Raw genomic sequence first — 19,239 nt, 5'->3', positions numbered from 1 at the left:
TATTCTTTCAAAAGCTGTTTTTGGAGTTTCCGTGATTACTAACGGATTTTCTAAGTTTTTCCTGCAGATTTTTGTTTTTTGACATACCTCACAGGCTTTAATAAAATTTTCAACATCTTTTGTTATACCGTTCCAGTTGTATTTTTGCTTTATTCTTCGTAAAGTTTCATTTATTCCACGGTGTAAATTGTTTTTACCGTTATGAAACTGGTCTAATATTATTGGAATCTGATCTTTGTCAGGGGTCGTTACAATGTTTTGACATATTTGGAATTTTATGTCATCTTTGTCAGCTAAAATATAGGATAACATTTCTTGTATTGGGAATCCTACATTTGTTTCGAGTTGGTATACTTTGTTTGGTACAAATAAATTTTGGTCTTTGTATAGGGAGCTAAACAAGTATTCTATTGCTCCGTCATGATCAAAAGGTAATGGGATCAAGTAATATTTTCGATCTTTCACCGTTTTGCTGGATACAACGTTGATTTTGTTATAGAAGAAATCGGGATATTCTTCAAAAATGTCTTCGAGTATTTTGTCATGAATTTCTGTAAGTTTGTTTCTTTGCAGAAAGACAATTATATCTTTATGTTTTTTGTCTAAAAATTGGTCATTGGTAAAAATGAATTTAGAATAGTCAATTAGTGATTTTGATTCGTAAAGTTTTGTAAAGTTTTTCAATTCTTCAAAAATTGTTTCTTGACCTATTTCAGTTTCAGTATCTGAAATTTCTTCATTTTCATTTTGATTTTCATTTTCGATTGCTTCATTTTCAATTGCGAAAATTTTTGAATGAAATTTTGCGCATTCTTTGAAATAATTTACTTTAATTCTAGACAAAGCGTCTGCGTTTTTATGTATTTTTCCGGGTCTATATATTACATTGAATTGGTATTCTTCTAATTTTAATCGCCATCTGGCTAATCGGCTGCCAGGGTCTTTGATTGAAAATAACCACGTTAAAGGGCGATGGTCTACTATAAAATTAAATTTTCTTCCATAAAGGTAGGGACGAAAATGTTTAACTGCCCATACCATAGCTAGTAATTCTCTTTCTATGGTAGAGTATTTTGTCTCGGCTGGACATAATGTTCTAGATGCATAGGCTATAGGTAAATCTTTTCCTATGGGTCCTTGAGATAATACTGCTCCTATTGCAAAGGAAGATGCGTCTGTTGTTAAAATAAAGGGTTCGTCAAAATTAGGATATATTAGAATTGGGGTTGACGTTAATGCTTTTTTCAATTCTTGAAATGCAATTTTACATTCATTGTCGAAATTAAATTTCACATCTTTTTGTAATAAATGTGTCATTGGTTTAGATATTTTGGAAAAATTTGGGATAAATTTTCGGTAATAACCTGCTAAACCTAAAAATTGTTTTATTTCTTTAACGTTTATAGGCTCTGGAAAGTCTATTATGCAATTCACCTTTTCTGGGTTTGGTTTTACTCCATTTTTGGTTATAAGGTGTCCTAAGTATGCAATTTCTTGTCTTAAAAATTCGCATTTGTCGGGTTGTATTTTTAAATTAGCTTTTCTTAAGCGTTTGAATACTAGTTTTAAATTTTGCAAGTGGTCGTCAATTGTTGGGGAATAAATTATTATGTCGTCCATGTAGACTAGACATCTTTCGTTTCTAAGTCCAGTTAATATATGGTCTAAAATTCGTTGAAGGGTGGAGGGTGAGTTTTTCATCCCGAATGGCATTCTCAGAAATTCGTAGAGGCCATTTTCTACAGAAAATGCAGTTTTTTCTATGTCTTTAGGATCCATTTCAATTTGGTGGAATCCTGATGCTAAGTCAAGTGTTGTAAAGTATTGACACTTTCCTAATTGATCTAAAAGGTCTGAGATATTAGGTAGAGGATATTTATCGTCTACTGTGATTTCATTCAATTTCCTGTAATCAATTACAACGCGCCATTTCTGTTTTCCAGATGCGTCAAGTTTTTTGGGTACTATCCAAACTGGGGCTGACCAAGGTGAGACTGATGGTCGTATTATGTTTTGTTCTAATAGTTTTGAAATTTGAGTTTTCACTTCATTTTTATGAATGTGTGGATACCTATAAGATTTTGTTGAGATGGGTTGAGCATTCTCTTTTAGTTTTACAGAATGTTTTATTTCACTCGTGAATGTTAAAGGATCTCCTTCTATATAGAATATGTCTGAGAATTCTAAACAAAGGTTCTCAATTAATTCTTTTTCTTCTTCATTCAAATGTTCTAAACGAAGCAAACTTTTTATTTCTGTTGAACGATTTGGAAAAATTTCACTAAAATCATTTTGAATTTCATTTTCATTAAATTTTTCAAATTGTAAGTCTGGGAAATCAATGGATTTTTCAATTGCGTTTCCATTTACAACTGTTACTAAAAATTCTCCTTTTTCATTTATTTTTACAAGTGCATTTGGAAGTCTTACTTTTTCTTTTTCAGCAGCTAACAGTATAGCTTCTGTATTTCTAAGTTTTGATTTTAATTTAAAAACTTTTTCTACTCTTGGTTCGATTTTTATATTATTGATGGGAATTTCATCTTCTAAGTATTTATAATAGTCGTATTTACTTTCGAAAAAATAATTATCAGGGTCATACTCAAAAATGTCATTTATTTCAGCCATTGATGTTTCAGGATTGAGAGTGACTTTATTTTGATTTTGTTTCTCTTCCGGTTTTTGGTCATCAATCATTTCTGTTGCTTTTATTAGCGGGATTGTGCCATAATTTAATTTTAATTGTTGTTCTTTTATATCTACTACTCCTTCGAAATGTTCCAAAAAATCACATCCTAAAATTCCGTCAAAATCGATATCTAAATCGTGAATATAAACTTTGTGTTCAACTCTATTTTTTCCAAATGGTAATAATACAGATTCATTAATTGTTACTTTTCCTTCAGTTACTCCTGTTATTTGAATATTTTCTTTAAATCGTTTTGAATAATTTTTTACAGTTTTCTTTTTGAAAATTGATATTCCTGCTCCGGTATCAATTAGTATTTTAAAGTTGCTTAGACTGTTTATATAATAAAGATTGCTTAGGATCGGACTTATACGAATAATTGTTCTTTGTTCATTGTTCGAACGGGACTGATATTCGTTTTGATGACTGCCGCAAATTTCTCGGTTATCGGCTGTGCTACGCATGATGGGTCTATTAATAACTTGTCTGTATACTGGGTTTGTCGTAATTGGGGCTTGATATTGTCTGAATGACTGTTGGTAGTTCGTATACATGGGTTCTCTATATGAGAGTTGGCTATAGGAGGGTTGTCTAAAGACAGGGTATTGTGAAAATCCTCATAGAATTGTTCTTCTTCGTATTGATTTTGAAAGTAATTGTTTTCATCATAAAATGAATTATTTTCCGAACTATATTCTTCTTGGTTGTCATTATAAAAGTATTCATTTTGATCATACTCATTATCATAATTATAATCATTGTAATCAAGATAATGGGTTCTCATGTTATTATTTGTTGGATTTTTCTGAATTACTGTGGGCCTATTTTGTGATTGACCGTAATTCTGTTGTCTGAATTGGTTTGTTTGATTAGGTTGTGTACGTTGTTGTACTGGAAAGTTGGGTCTTGGAATATATGATTGTTGGTAGTTTTGTGGTCTTTGAAAACCTTGTTGAAAGCTTTGACTTTGATTTCCAATGGGTCTTATTGGATTTTGGCTTTGCATATAATTTCTTTGGAAATTATTTTGGGTGTTTGCCATTTGTCTTGTCTTGTTCTGACTTTGATTTGGGGGTAAACGTGTATTTAATCTTTGATTTTCAAAGTATGAGAGCTGTATCTCACGTTTTATTCTAATTGATGCTTCTAACATCGTTGTTGGATTACTTGCTCGTAGTATGTGACCTAGTTTGGGTTCTAGTCCTGTCAATAAAGTATTTAATATCATTGACTCGATTAGTACTGATTGTGCTAATTTTTGTTCGTGAGTCAAGTTTGAAGCTTGTATGCAAGATAACATTTTTGCATTGTGACTTTGTAATCTTGAGAAAAATGTCAGTGCATTTTCTCCATTTCCTTGTTTTATTCTCTGTAGATCTTGAATTAGTGACGTTAGATCTCGCGTATCACCAAAGTGAGAATTTAATAAACCTCTGATCTCTTGATAAGTTCCTGGGTTTCTGGAATTTATCAATTGAGCAGCTTTTCCTCTTAATTTATTTCTAATATGTATTGTGAGTAAAGTTTTTTGTTGGTCTACGGCCATGCGTTCGGCATGATCGCAAGCATTTATGAAATTTCCTAGCGAAATTGAATCACCATCGTATTCGGGAACAATTGAAAATATTTCAGAAAGTTTGTAGGGTTCAATTGGATCATTTTCAGCCATTTTTAAATTATTATTCAAAATTTGAACAAGGGTTAATCAAAATTTCAACTCAATTGTGATGATAATTCAAAGTGTACTCACGTTTTTTCTTATCCTAGTTTCTTATTCTATTCTTCTTTGTTTTTCTTTTTCGTTGTGGCTTCTGGTTGCTTGGTGTGGCGGGATGAAATCCTACTTCATGAGCTCTGGCTACAGCAAGATGAGCAGCGTTCGACGACTTACGCGTGTTTCCTGGAGTGATTTCTTCACAACGGATGGGCAACGGCGACGACTTATGCGGGTTTCTTGTTGCTGAAGAGACCGTCCTGTCCACTGGGGTTGGTGCTTGTTCTTCTTCTTGTCGAAAGTCTGGAGACTACCGCTGTTTGGATGTCAGCATTTCTCAAGATCCGTACGACTGCGCCAATTTGTTATGTGGTTCACACTGAATTTATATTTTTAAAAATAAACTTTATTGAATATAATATTTACAATAAAGTATTAAATAATACAAAAATATGATTCAAGAAATCGACGAACTTGGATAGTCGCGAAGTGATTCAAGAATGAGGCGTCCTCTTGTTTTCCCATATTTATAGGATCAGGAACTGCTGATGTAGATATGCGTTTCTTCGAATGTTCTAGAAAAACCTTGGAAATGTGCTGAATATGCTGAGTCATTTCCTGGGTAACTGCGTAGTGGCTGATGCAATGTTTGTTTATTATGGTGCAATCCTTGGACAAAGGGTGCATTGATTTTTCTAATATAACATATGTTATACGATACAAATATTGTCAAACACATTTGTCAACTGATTGTGTGCTTGGTTGAGTGAAAGAATATCTATGCTAAAGTCCGTTAATAAATAAAGTTCGCGTGTATACAGTGATGCGGCCAATAGACTGAGTTACAACGTGGCTCACCTCATCTGATTTATTGCTAAGGGTCATAACAATACTTTCTTTATATAAAATAATATCTACTTACTATGAAAACAAATGGAATACCTACCCATAAATTCTAGTCAGAAAATAGTGAAATCTTTTGTATGTTTGTGTTTCGTGAGTAAATTCATCGGATGAAGTTAAAAGTATTTCAACTGTTTCCATCATCGGAAAACATGTCAGCAATTCAGGCAGTTTTTTACCACCAACAATAATTTCACTTAATCTACCAATCGGGAAACTGTCAACCTTGGACATCATATTTGTAATAAAACTATACTTTTATTCAAATAACATTTCATTGTAAAATGTTCACTAAATAGTTCATAAAACCCAACACGTGTTTTTTTCAATAGTTTCCTCAAGCCATGGGAGCCGGCAGCGGAAAGAAAGTACATAGAAAAAATTACATATTTTTTACCCGACTGAACCAGCAGGGGTAATGCTTTTTGGGTGTATGTATATATGTATGTATGTTTGTATGTATGCATGTATTTATTGGCATTTCGATAGTACGTGATAGTACGTGCTACGGCCCTAACAGCTCGTCTGATTTTAGCAAACGACTTGTCGTATTAGATTCGTGAAGACCGTGCGAGTGACATAGGCTATATAATATTCATGAGAAATCAACGAAGTCAAAGGCAAAAAGAAATTCATTAGTGTATTGAGTTACGATTTGAATACCTGAAGGCGTGGTGTCCAAATTTGTTCATCACCTTGTCAATAAATTCAGTATCCCACTCAACTCTGTTTCTGTGAACACTGAGCATGTACAGGCCCTCTAGTCTTGCATCTCTCATCGTTGAGCGATTGCACGTCTTCACCCGTCGCGTCGTTGAACAAGTGAACATTTTTTGAGTTTAGTAGATGTTTTTTGCAAATCAACAACTTATACTCAATTCTGAAGATTAAAAAAAAAGTTGACATATTTTATAACAAATGCGTAGAAATGTCCAATGTGGTGTATTTTTCACAGAGTTATGGACGTTTGACGAAAAACATCTCGAATTTTCTCAAAAATCGATATCTCGAAAACGAGTCGATACAAAAAAATTGAAAAAAATCATGAAGGCATCTTTTGAACAATACTGAGAGATGAACAATTTTCAAAAAAATCAGAGATGGAGAAACCACAGATGAAAACTTTTGAACCATATGTATTTTCTGATTCAGCTCGACGAACGGAGTCATAATAAACAAAAGTTTTCGGAAGTTGCGTATTGTTTCTTCTAAATATGAAATGAAAAATATTTGGAATTAGCAACTATGTGGAAAAAAAAAATTAAAGTACCAAATATTCTTCCTTATTATAAAAAAATGTATTAGAAAATAAAAAAAAATAGAATTATTGTTAATACAAAAGTCAAAATGGAAAGTACTCAATATTATTTGATACTATGATTATAAAATCAAGTAATATCTGGTAACGAAAGCGTAATGTTTTCGCAACTCTGTTATCCACATGCTATGCATGTATAGTTCTATATTTTATATTGGTTAATAATATATGTAGATGCAGATGCACCCTCTTGAAAATAACAAGTGTAATGAAAAAATACTAAAATATGTTCAAGTATTGGCCAATTTAATTACAAATTTATTATCACCTTCCATCATTGAAAATGAGTTGAAATATCCCTATGGATATTTTCTGTATTTCTTTTTGTATTTGCATCAAACTTTTGGATCATCGGATGACGCAGATGTGAGAATTCAGCTTAACTCTATCCATGATTATTTTGACCCAGCCTCGCGGCAAGTGGCAACGCTGGTTAGTCTTCCCAGATTCACGGATGTAAATATTGTAAATTTATACGTGATGTATGATAAATAATTTGTTCTATATTAACCAAAAGTCGTGAATAAATTATTATATTTGAGTAAAAACTCGTGTACAATGGCACTTCAATTTTCGAAGAAGACTTTACTAGTTGGAATGCTAGTAAGTGCTTCAGCGATTTTACATTTTGGAGGTTATTTTATTAAACCCCATAACCCCAGAGACAGGAGAGAGATGGACCTTAATGCTGAAATGAGGAAAAGGACAGAAAATGATTTATAAAACTTTGTGTATGTTTGTTTTTGTTATTAAATTATGTTGTTAATGTTTTTTTTTTGTTTAAATGGGTATTGTAGGCACGATTTGGCATGTACAAATTTTAGTCCCGATATTCTGTGGTACAGTTACAGATAGAGAAATAAACAAACAAATCTGTTCTCTAAAATAGCAATGGATCAATAGGCTTTTTCATCATAAGACGAGCGCAAGCGTAGCTGTCATATTGAAATGGCGGTAATTCAAAACATTCGTACTGTTTTAATCAACAATGGCTGGGCAAGGAATATCTCTACAAACAAATAAATTATTGGAAAAAGCCATTGATGTTGTTTCACTTGCTTATAATTCGGTTGAGGCTCATAATTGTGAACAATTAAAAAGGTGGTTAAAACGTCATGGGCGTCCGCAAAACGGAAAAAAAGTGAGCTGATTGAGAGGTTAGGTATCAGCATTTGTTTACTATCTAATAACATATAGAAAAAAAATACTATTTACAGTTTTATTCTTATTAATAAGGTCAATTTATTTGATGTAATTGAAAATATATTTCAGTTGACAAGAGTATTACTTATGGAACTAATAAATAAATCAAGCCATTAATATTTTGAGGCTGTTCATATGACATTATTAATTAGACAAATATAAACATACTGAATTGAATATGTTTAGTAATTTTTATTATAGGGAAATATTTAATACAACATAATATGTATGAAATTTACAGTCAAAAATGCAATAAGGAATATTGCATCTATGTTGAAATTCCTGATAGCTTAAAGGATCAGGGTTTTGTTCAGTTGGACCACTTTCTCCAATGGAATGTAGTTAGCAAATTAAGTATCCTTGGTAACATCATCGATAAATTTAAAACCTCCGTCACTCCTGACACATTTTTCCCCCGTAATTCACATTTTGCACATGCTTTAATATGTAATTTGCTTGACGATTTTATTATTTTTTTGCGATATTCAAGACAAGGCTTTGGGATTTATAAAATAGTATGTGTTGGTTTCGAATGATTTGTATCCTGTATCGCTTTTACATACTCCATAACAACACTGTTTTGTTGTTCCTTTTCGTACAGATACCATAATTATAATGGAGTATAAAAAATTTTTTCTGATTATTTTGATTTACTACTTTTTTTTCACTTTTTCACAATTAATAAACTTCAATTTACATTTTAGTTTTTGAAACATGGGTTGCGGGCTCTTTATCATGGTTGTTTACAAAAAACAGTACGAAAGATGGCTAATACTGACGCATGCGCACACAAAAAATTGGGATGAAAAAGCCTATTGTTTTCTCTTATTTTTGATTGGCTGTGGACTGTCATTCCAGAAATTGGCTTCTTGACAGTGACAAATGTCACTGTCATGTTTTGTTTACCAGTGACGTTCTATAAAAGGGGAATCAGTATCTGTACTTTAGATTTCTGATATATTTTTTATTTTTGAGAATTATTAAAGACATTAACATGGTGGCACATTGCATTTTAGTACATTTTATCACAAGTAATAATCCCAAGTATGGATCCCAAGTAAGATCGACCTTTACCAATTTGATTACCAGGTGAAAATTATATTTTAACAAATTAATATGTCTGTTAACGTATGCCAATAGGGTTGTAGTAAAAAATAAGGGTAATGAATAATTGAAATTATAAAAAATATTTTTTTTTCAAATTTCACTTTTGGTTGCCAAACGATTCATAGTCTAATCGAAAGTACACAACATATGCAATATGCAGTTCAATGGTAGCTTCCCTTTTCTGTTCCCTATTACTTGTATAAACAGGTAAATTAATATTAGTAATTGCACTCATCTGTTGACTATTTGATTAATATATTTATTAAAATGTAGGTAATTTTATTACGGATAGAGTAGTATAGGGTCTAGTGTAGGCTTTGAAGTTTAAAAAATTGAGTAGGCATGCAGGCATGCGCACAATTTATTTGTAAAATATGAGAGAATGCGCATGCTTTCTAATCGTGGTATAGAAGAGGAAAAAAGCATTATTAGAATAGTTTTGGAACGTAATCAAAATATGTATTAAATGAACTTTGATTAACAAGTTATTCGAGTATTTTCTTATGAATAGCTTTTTGAATTTTTTTATGAGAGCAATCAAAAGCGAAATTGATTATGTACTTTCATCAATATTTTTTACAAATGCATTATGATTCTCAGTGTAGTTTTTTCAAATGTGTTTTTTTTAAGGACGAAACACAAGCTATACAGAAAAATCCACAAGGCGCTCTAAGAGCAGTGCCTGTGCGAAAGTAGCAATTCACTTTGGATTTGAATGGCTGGGAGATAAAATTCATTTGGACAAACGTTCTCAGGAATTTTATTCCACATTAACGCGGTTTTCCAAATGAAAGAGTTCTTGAACAGTGAAGTTCGAGGTGTACTGAATTGAACCTCAAAACGATGAGCAGCCACAGTCCGTCGTATATATATATATATATATATATATATATATATATATATATATATATATATATATATATATATATATATATATATATATTATACCAGGTAATAGGGAACAGAAAAAGGTAAGCTACCGATCAACTGCATATTGCGTATGTTGCATACTTTCGATTGGAATATGAATCGTTTAGCAACCAAGGCAGTCAATTCGAAAAAGTAATTATTTTTATAATTTTAATTAATCATCCATTAACATATTTTACTACAACCCTATTGGTACACGTTCACAAATATATTTTATTTGTTATAATATAATTTTCATCTTAGACTTTGATATATCTATAATTTATTAAAATTCATTCACCCGGCAATATGGCAGTATAGTTTTAAACAAATATTCTTTGAACAGCACTTTTGGTGGGACTCTTCACAAGGTATGATGATGAGTTTTCAGTTGTGAGATAAATTCAGTCCAGTATATACTTATGGATTTTAACTCAATATTTATCATCCTTTGTGTTCATTTTTGTTTTTTGTAAACAAGAATTGTCAGTTTTGAATTGATGAAAAGTAAAACGCCAATAAAGTTATTTCTAAAATTGGATTGGTTGGCTTGAGTTGATCAATTCTTCTTAAAGAATAAAATTGGTGACGCTGAAGTGATCACGATTTGGAGCAACATAAATCCCGGTGTCGGTTGGAATCGAAGCATAACGATGGATTAAATTTGGCACAATGGATGTGGCAATGAAAATCGTTCCCAAATTCCGGAAACTTCAAATAACCAGCTTGAGAAAGAGCCAATTTCTTTGGCATATGACCAAAAATCGTAAGTGTGATCAAAAGTTTCTAGAAGGACTGAACGTTTCCGTAAAAGTTCGATAAACTTGGAAATGAAAAAAAAAGCTCAGAAATAGAAAAATAACGAATAAACCTGAGATATAAAGCTGAGGTAGAAACAAAAAAAATCTCAGTACTTGTAATAGCGTTCATCTTCAGTCTGAAACATTTAGTTTGGCTTCGAGACAAGAGTCGGCGAATGAACAAGAACACAGAGGTGCGGTAGCCCATTTTATACTTCTATAATCATAATCATCATATGTATATATGTTTGTGGCTTTTTCAAGCCTAAACGACTGAACAGATTTAGATTGAACATTACATAAATGTAGCTTATACATCAGAAAAGCGTATAATTCACAAAGGTTTTGTGTTATTTTGGTGATAATATTACGATAAGTATTGAGTAAGTCGGAAATACTCTTGGTCCCTGAGAGCTATTTTGGCGTGCGCTGCTTATACCGTTGGAGTTACATGAAGCAGAGATAATTTACCGTAAGATTGTTTATCCTAAATAGTTCTAAATAAAAGTCCGTGTTGCATATATCTACCTCTTATGTGGTAGCCACTATATGCAAAATACTCAACCATAAATACAATTGAATTGGATATTTTTTTTCACAATGTCCATTTCAGAATATCTATCAAATTCTTATGAAAATTGGTACAATTGTCGTTTCAAGAATTTAATATAGATGAACTTTGTCTTCTACACTAAGTAATTTGGACAAATCGTTTAAAAGTTATCTCGATAACGACGGGGTACGATGCGCGGGGTTAAAGGGGCAGTTTAAGCAATGAAGCTCCACCGCCGAGAACGCCACACGAACGCGGGCAGACACGTGAGGGCAGATATCGTTGACGGTTGTTAGTTTTGAGAAATTTCTTTATAGGTAATGTAATTCGATTCTCGAAGATATTCATTACTTAGTGCAGTTGGCATATTTTATTAGATACTGTAAAAATATAAATTACTAGCTGTTGGCCACGGCTTCGCCCGCGTAGAATTTGGTTTGTCACATTAAGTTTCGTGACAGACCATTTCAAACAAATATTTACAAATTTTTTTATTAACCCAAAACTCCAGGTTTCCAACTTCAAAACAGACGAAATTCAATACAATCTTTGAACCTCTATTTTTCTCTTTGGGGATGGAAATTTCTGCATATTTCAAGATTCTAGGTTCAGTAGCTACGGCTGTACGTTAATATAAGAGTGTCAGACAAGCAAATGAATGCATTTTATTTTCTATCTTAACAACAATTCGCCTTGCGAAAAAAGGCAGGAGAGACAATTTCTATGAGAAGATAGAAGGCAATTACAAAAATAATATTTATTTGGAAAAAACACAGTGGCGTATAACGATTTTGATGAAAAATCTGGCAGAGCATGTTAACAGGGACGCCACAGATGAACCTTTACCATGTACTTTGCATGTATCAAAATTGAAAAGAAGTCAAAGCGTTTTCAAAGATATCAAAGGAGAAATGATTTTTTGTTAAATTTCAACATCCTGTATCTCAGCAATGAAGTGGTTGCGGACCTATGTTCATATGAAGAATTTCTCTTAGAATCATCCAAGGATTATCGCCCTTCAGTATCAACTTTCAATTATGAAAACACCTTGTATATTATACATATACTTTTGTATGGTAACCAAGGGTTTTAATGTAATTAATTTTTGTGATAATAATTATAAATAATTTCTTGTGAATACTTGAAAATATAAGATATTTCCTAGAAAAACTTCAATGGTCAATTAATATACACAGAGTTATTACAAAAGTGGATACAAATTAAGATACACTGTTGATATAAGATGTAAGAAAATTTTTCTGAAAAAAGGTTGGTCGGATAACAGGATCAATTAAAAAAAAAACTGATTGTTTTCTTGCCTAAGATTAAGATTAACATTATTAACAAAACATCTTTATTGTATTAAGTGTATTTAAACTAATAAGCATAGTTACCACATTTTTGAAGACGCATTTCGTCTCAGATCTCTAAATTAAATAGTACCATAATACTTCAAAACAATAAATTGAAACGTATTTAAAACGATTGTAACGTTTTCTCATTTGAAATAAAAGTATTCATTTTAAAATCAACAGGGGTTCAGTCTTTTTCTCAGGTTTATACATCTCAATTACATCAATAATCCAAATTATGAAATTTTCATTTTTGTTAATATTCATCTCAAGTAATATATATGTCTTTTCGACTGAATGTATTTATTCATTATAAGTTTCATTTTTATAATTGAATCGTGATATTTTCAACATATTTATAAGCGAAATGAAATCCCTTTTCACGGGACCGCCGCTGATAGTTTACTTGGCAAGATGATTTGAGGAAATGAGAGAGATGGATTATGTTCACAGATGACATAACAAAATATAAACATAATATTACCACAGAAAACTTCAAAAATAGTACAAGTTTGAGTTTGTAGTGTATGGAACTAAATAATTTCATTATTTATTTTAATATTTCAGGGGATATGTTTTAAGAACCGTTCTTATTCAATTGTGACTTACGTTTTCGCCTCGAATATGGCTGAGGAACCAAGCACTAGTCTGAATAAGGTTAGGAGTTGTGATTTTATTTAATAGTATTTTATAAATAATAATTGTGTTCTGCACTTCAGCCCAAACTACAAGTGAAACATGACTGGTATCAGACTGAAACAGCTGTGGTTATCACTGTATTAGTTAAAAACATGCGGGAAAGCTATCTGAATGTGAGTTTTGATAATAATAAAGTGATGGTAGCTCTTTCACACCCTGATTTTGAACATTGTGAATTATGCTTCAACCTGTCGCACATAATTATACCAGAGCAATGTAGCTACAAATTATCATCAACTAAAGTGAGTTTATTTATTTTATTTTGAAATGGGTCTATATTTCATGGATTTCAGGTGGAAATCAAATTAAAAAAATCTGAAGACATTAGATGGGAAAAACTTGAAGGAAACCCATCAGGGGAAGTTATTAAGACTATTCCATCAGGTATTTATTAAATCTTTTTTTTGGGAGAAGTCTGAGATTCGTTTATTTCTAGGTCCTGTGACTCTAGCTGATAGACCACCATCATATCCAACTTCAAAGAAGGGAAAAGATTGGTCTGTGGTTGAAAAAGAGATCATACAACAAGAAGCTCAAGAAAAACCTGAAGGTGAAGAGGCAATAAACAAATTGTTCCAGGAAATATATGGTAAAGGCAGCGATGAAGTTAAAAGAGCAATGAACAAAAGTTATGTAAGGTCTCTCATATACATATCTTTAAAAACATGCTAAAGAGTCTCAATTTCCAGATGGAAAGTGGTGGCACAGTTCTGAGTACTAATTGGTCAGAAATATCCAAAGAAAAAGTTCAAGTCAAACCACCAGATGGCATGGAATTCAAAAAATGGAATGACTGAAATACTTTAAAAAAAGTGGATACATTGGTCATTTGAAAATTCATTTTATCATTTGTATGAAATCTTAGTTTAAGATGTTTTTTCTAGATGATTGAGTATATTTTCAAAATTTACTTTCATACCACTAGAGCATTTTTTCAATTGGAATTTCATTTAATATCAATTAAAGGATGTTGAATACTCATTGTTCTACGATTCAAGTTTTTTCTTCCAAGACCATCAGCCTGATAAAATTTTTAATGATAAGTCTCAGAAAAATTGTTTTAATAACTAGTACTATGGAGTTTATTTCTAATGATCTTAATAGTTCTGAGCAGTTTGCAAAGATACATACTAAAGTGTTTCAGTGATTTAGGACGTATTATAAATAGATGTTCACACAACTTGACGCAAGTGCTCAATATTTTGAAGTGAAGTAATGCATCAAATATTCAATTGTTGGTTAACCAAATGACTGTTTAAGCGAACTGCTAGTTCACGCTTGTCTGTACATGGTAAGCATGCATGCATTTTCATTCCCACTACTATACGCATCAAGTAGCACCTCTGCTTGCTTGCTTTTCTCACTTGTTGGAAGCCATCTAACTTGTCAGTCTCCTCATTGGCTGTTATGAGTAGATTTAACTAGAAATTGGCTTTAATTAACGGTATACAACATGACAACTATGATTTCTAGAATTAGTATCAGGATGGAATAAATATTTATGATTTTCATCACATTTTCCCCAACTTTTCAAGAACGATCATAGTCATCCAAATATTTTGGAGGTCTTCTGCAGATATATCATCTGCAGGGCTTCGTATGTTTCAACAATCTTCAGTATCATTTTTATTCGATAAAGACTCTTGATTTATGCTGATTGGAGTAGACTTATACAAACAAAATCACCAAAAAAATGCCGATCTTAAAATACAGCTAGAAAATATCCAAGATACAATAAAAAAGGAAAAGGAAAAAAGCTGTAGGATATGTGTTGAAAGAAATAACAATTCAACTCCAAACACAAACACATCGTATATAAGACCTCGAACCCAAAAAAGGAATCATCGAATCTTATTCCTTGGTTGAAATGACAGTCATAATACATGGAAAATCTTCACTTCAACATTATTGGGGAACATGATATACTGTCAAAAAACCTCAACAAACAAGATTATAAAATTATATTTACTGCCACTGAAAATGCCTATAAAGGAAAAACAACAAGCTCTCAAGAACCTAGTAAATCGGTCTCAAAACACTTACCTAGTAATAGTAGCAGCTGCCTTCAAAAGAAATAAACCTATCTTTAACAGTATTATCGAACAACAAAATAAACAAATATAGTCTTGTTGTGTCATTGCTGAACATAGAGTTAGATACATGGACTGCAATAAAAACAACAAAACTTAAAAACAAAGGGAAATGTATACTATTGAAACATATCTATGATCATATAATAAAGAAAAGAACCTCAGTCACAGCTAACAAAACTAAAGATATCATCAAAAGAAATGGACCAATTTTGGAAAACCAGAAAACCTATGAAAACAAAGGTAAACCGGTCAATCAAGAAAGCACAGAAATACAAAAAGAGACAATTTTGAATCCCTCCCCTCATCGGATGTAACAAAAATATTACAAGAAATAGAAAATCACATACTTGCATCTATCACTTGAATGTACAAAACATTGCCAATAAACTAAACACAATAGATGTACTAGCAATAGAAATTATTCCAGATATATTGTGCTTTACTGAAACGTGGGTAACAAAGAATGGAATAAATAAGATGTCGCTACCAAACTACGAACTAGGCGCTTATTTCTGCTGAGAGGCACATATTCATGGAGGCTGTGCAATGTAAATCAAAAATGGAATGACATGCAGGGACTTGCACGTGAAGAATTTTGCTGTGGAAACTCACGTTGAATGCTCTGCTACAGAGATTTGTGCAGAAAAAGGCAAAATCATTATTATTACAGTTTATATCTGATAATCACATGATAGTAATGAAAATTCAAACTACAATTCAGGGACAAAAGAGCCTACCACATATTATAGAAAAGAGAAACACCTGCGAGAATAACGTGAATCAACTGAGAACATACCTGAGCAAAGAAAAATGGGACGATCTACTTGAAGCAGACCTTGACAAGGCATTTGATCAGTTCCTACAAACGGTCCAATAGTATCTCCACTTAGCTTGCCTGATAAAACAGATCAAACAAGGCAAACAGAGATGGAACTGGATCACCAGCTAAATGAAGCAAAACAAAGAAGAGCTCAAAGAACTCTATGACCTAGTTAAACAAACAAAAAATGTGAATATTGAGACACAATGCAAAATAAAGAAAAAGAATACAGGAAATGAAAACAAAAAGCAAACTTTAACCAAAACAGAATTGAAAACGCTGAAAACAAACATAAAAAAATTAAGCAGTTGATAAATGAGGAATTAGGACGAAAAAAACCAACAATGCCTATTCCTCTAATATATAAAAATGGATGTTCGTTGGTTGGTAATGATAAACTTCTAAATAGCTCAACCGATCGTGATGAAACTTGACATGTATAAGTAATTTTTCATAGAGAAGGTTTTTAGGCTATACATTTTCCTGTAACTCGCCACTAGAAGGCGCTGTAGAACAATTTTTTACAAGCACTGTTCTATAAAGCTGCGCACGCCTAAATTCGTTGATTCTGACTCTGTCAAAACATTAGAACAGCAGCGATATAGCAACATAGTACTAGTCTTATATATGAGGAATAATAAAATGTCTGGAACAAAAGAAGTAGCCAACAAATTCGGGGAATTCTTTGCAACAGAGGCAGAAAAAAAGACTATCAAACACGCCAACAACATCAAAAATAGTAAACCAATCAATATTCCTACTACTAGTGACTGAAGAAAAAGTACAAAACAATAAAAAATTCGAAGAAGAAAATCTCAATAAAAGTAGATGGCATCTCAACGGCAATATTAAAGAAAATCTGCAATGAGATCCAGAAACCACTCGCCATATCAATCAATAAAACATTTATAACTGGAATGCTTCCATCAACACTAACAGTAGCAACTATTATTATACCTATCTACAATAAAGGAGAAAAGGCAGACATAGAAAACTATAGGCCTGTATCGATATTAACTGCATTTTCAAAGGTCTTCGAATGAGCAATATACAATAGACTAGTGAACTACGTAAATACATTAGAAATAATAGATGATGCGCAACATGGATTTCGATCAGGAAGATCAACGGAGACCACTTCATTTGAATTTATTGAATTTGTACACAACGAAAAATTATGGTTAAAATAAGTAACTACACCTATGAAGAGTATAATGTTAAAATTGGAGCAGCACATGTATCCGTACTATTCATCGACGACCTAAATCTACCAGGAACAACAATGAAATTTGCTTGACGATACGTCGGCAGCAATATCCGGTAAAAACGAAGAAGAGACCATAATAAAAATAATAAAAATAGCAGAGGTATATGAACATATGAAAAAATGGAATTTTGCTAATAGTCTAATCTTAAATAAAGAAAAGGTAGTTATGGTCCTGAACATTGTTACTTTCATACCATCGACAAAATTTCTTGACTCATATAGACTCCAAAATTTCTTGGGAATCTCAACTGGACCACATATGCAAATTACTGAACATATCATTCTTCACAGGCAGTGAAAGTAAACAGAGTGTTTATCCTTCAAGAAATAATTATACATCTCATATTTGGAATAAAGCCACAGGAAACATACAGACATGCTTCTAAAAAAAGAACCTCACATTAACATCGATATATATATATATATATATATATATATATATATATATATATATATATATATATATATATATATATATATAGCTGCTGGAAAATAATTCCATGAAAATCAAAAAATAAAAAACTTGGTAAGTTGACTTGGGTGTCACACCAATAGGTGGTTCCACTTATGTTTCGCTTGCGTTTAAGCAGCTATTTTTATCAAGTACTTTCTTGGTTTTTCTCATTTTGTCTTCAATCGAGGACCGCCTGTCCGGTACTAACGATGCCCATTAGGCTGAAACACCTGTCTACTGGTGGCTCTTAAATTGAAATCAATATGGGAATGATCAAAGAGTACTCATCTATTTATTTTATATATATATATATATATATATATATATATATATATATACAGTTACACCTCTCGAAGCGAAGCAGTAACTCGTCTTGATAATGCCATCTGAGATGATGGCGAAACGTCGACTATCGAATAGTACCCAACGGATGAACACCCGGAAGAACAACACATCATATTCTACCATCCGTGAAAACCTACATTGTAATATATATATATATATATATATATATATATATATATATATATATATATATATATAAATATATATTTGTTTATTGTATATTGGTCAGCTCGGTATATGGAAGGGGCGTTAGTCTACCCAGCACTTCCCGAATATATTTAGGTGTATATTTCTCGGAATACCCTTCAGTGATATGATTTTATTCATGCTGTTGGTCAGCCCATAGTTATACAAATCCCTCTATAAAGGGCATCTCGGTCAGCCCGACAATGCTGCCACATCGAAGGGCTGACCAGGAACGCGATCCAATTCAGTGTCTCAGTGGATCTCATCGTGAGGATATCAAATGTTTTTAAAATCCTGGAAATCATGTTTTTCAGATGTAAACTATGTGTTAGTTTAGCGAAAAAAATATTGACTATTTATGTTTCATATAGTTTCAGTATTCCTACGGATTCACCAATTGCTTGACAGGCGTTATCTATTTTGGCGCGAAACTCTTTGAGAACCGTTACGATCTTTGCAATGGTCCTAATGCTATTTAGTTTATTGGCTTGCCAATATCTTGGTATAGTTAGATAAATAACAGAATCAACTTAAATTCAAATAATTGAACGTTTTCCAATTTGTTACTCTCAAATGGAATCTTATTTCCCTGTGTTTTCGTTTTTATTTTGAATGGATGTTTCAAAGTTGATATATCGATTTGATAATATGAATGTGTACATGTTTCTATAGAAAGTATTAGACCAAATATGATTCTTCAAGGAAGCTCATCAAATTTTTTCAATTCAAATAAAAAATTACAGTTTGTCCACGACTATTGTATAAAATATTTATAATGCATGTGTTTCTTCAAGCATTACGATATCCATTAATCACTAGTGAATAAT

The 19,239-nt window shown here is 32.0% G+C and overlaps 1 protein-coding gene across 2 annotated transcripts; it reads left to right on the top strand.

The window, feature by feature from the left end:
* Positions 1 to 12,972: 12,972 nt before the first annotated feature.
* On the top strand, positions 12,973 to 14,239 carry Sgt1 (suppressor of G2 allele of skp1). 2 transcript variants are annotated; one of them, XM_023168604.2, is made up of 6 exons: positions 12,973 to 13,058; positions 13,116 to 13,205; positions 13,268 to 13,489; positions 13,541 to 13,631; positions 13,684 to 13,880; positions 13,937 to 14,239. In XM_023168604.2, the coding sequence occupies exons 2-6, from the start codon at positions 13,173 to 13,175 to the stop codon at positions 14,042 to 14,044; spliced, it is 651 nt and encodes a 216-aa protein (XP_023024372.1). In that variant the 5' UTR covers positions 12,973 to 13,058; positions 13,116 to 13,172; the 3' UTR covers positions 14,045 to 14,239. The 2 variants fall into 2 exon arrangements, with proteins under 2 accessions (XP_023024372.1, XP_023024371.1); XM_023168603.2 differs by having other exon boundaries at positions 12,974 to 13,064.
* Positions 14,240 to 19,239: the final 5,000 nt, after the last annotated feature.

The sequence above is a fragment of the Leptinotarsa decemlineata genome, unplaced genomic scaffold (assembly GCF_025532065.1).
Source record: "Leptinotarsa decemlineata unplaced genomic scaffold, Ldec_3_MD MMD2_tig00026340_RagTag_RagTag, whole genome shotgun sequence".
Classification (NCBI taxonomy): Eukaryota; Metazoa; Arthropoda; class Insecta; order Coleoptera; family Chrysomelidae; genus Leptinotarsa; species Leptinotarsa decemlineata.
The sequence above is the reverse complement of the archived record's forward strand: the minus strand, read 5'-3'. Positions and strand labels throughout refer to the sequence as shown.

Excerpts from the sequence above, each read along its gene's own strand:
- Sgt1 (XM_023168604.2), top strand. The coding sequence starts at position 13,173 with ATGGCTGAGGAACCAAGCACTAGTCTGAATAAG. Across the intron at positions 13,206-13,267 it reads CAAGCACTAGTCTGAATAAG|CCCAAACTACAAGTGAAACA; the intron begins GTTAGGAGTTGT and ends TCTGCACTTCAG. Across the intron at positions 13,881-13,936 it reads GAGCAATGAACAAAAGTTAT|ATGGAAAGTGGTGGCACAGT; the intron begins GTAAGGTCTCTC and ends CTCAATTTCCAG.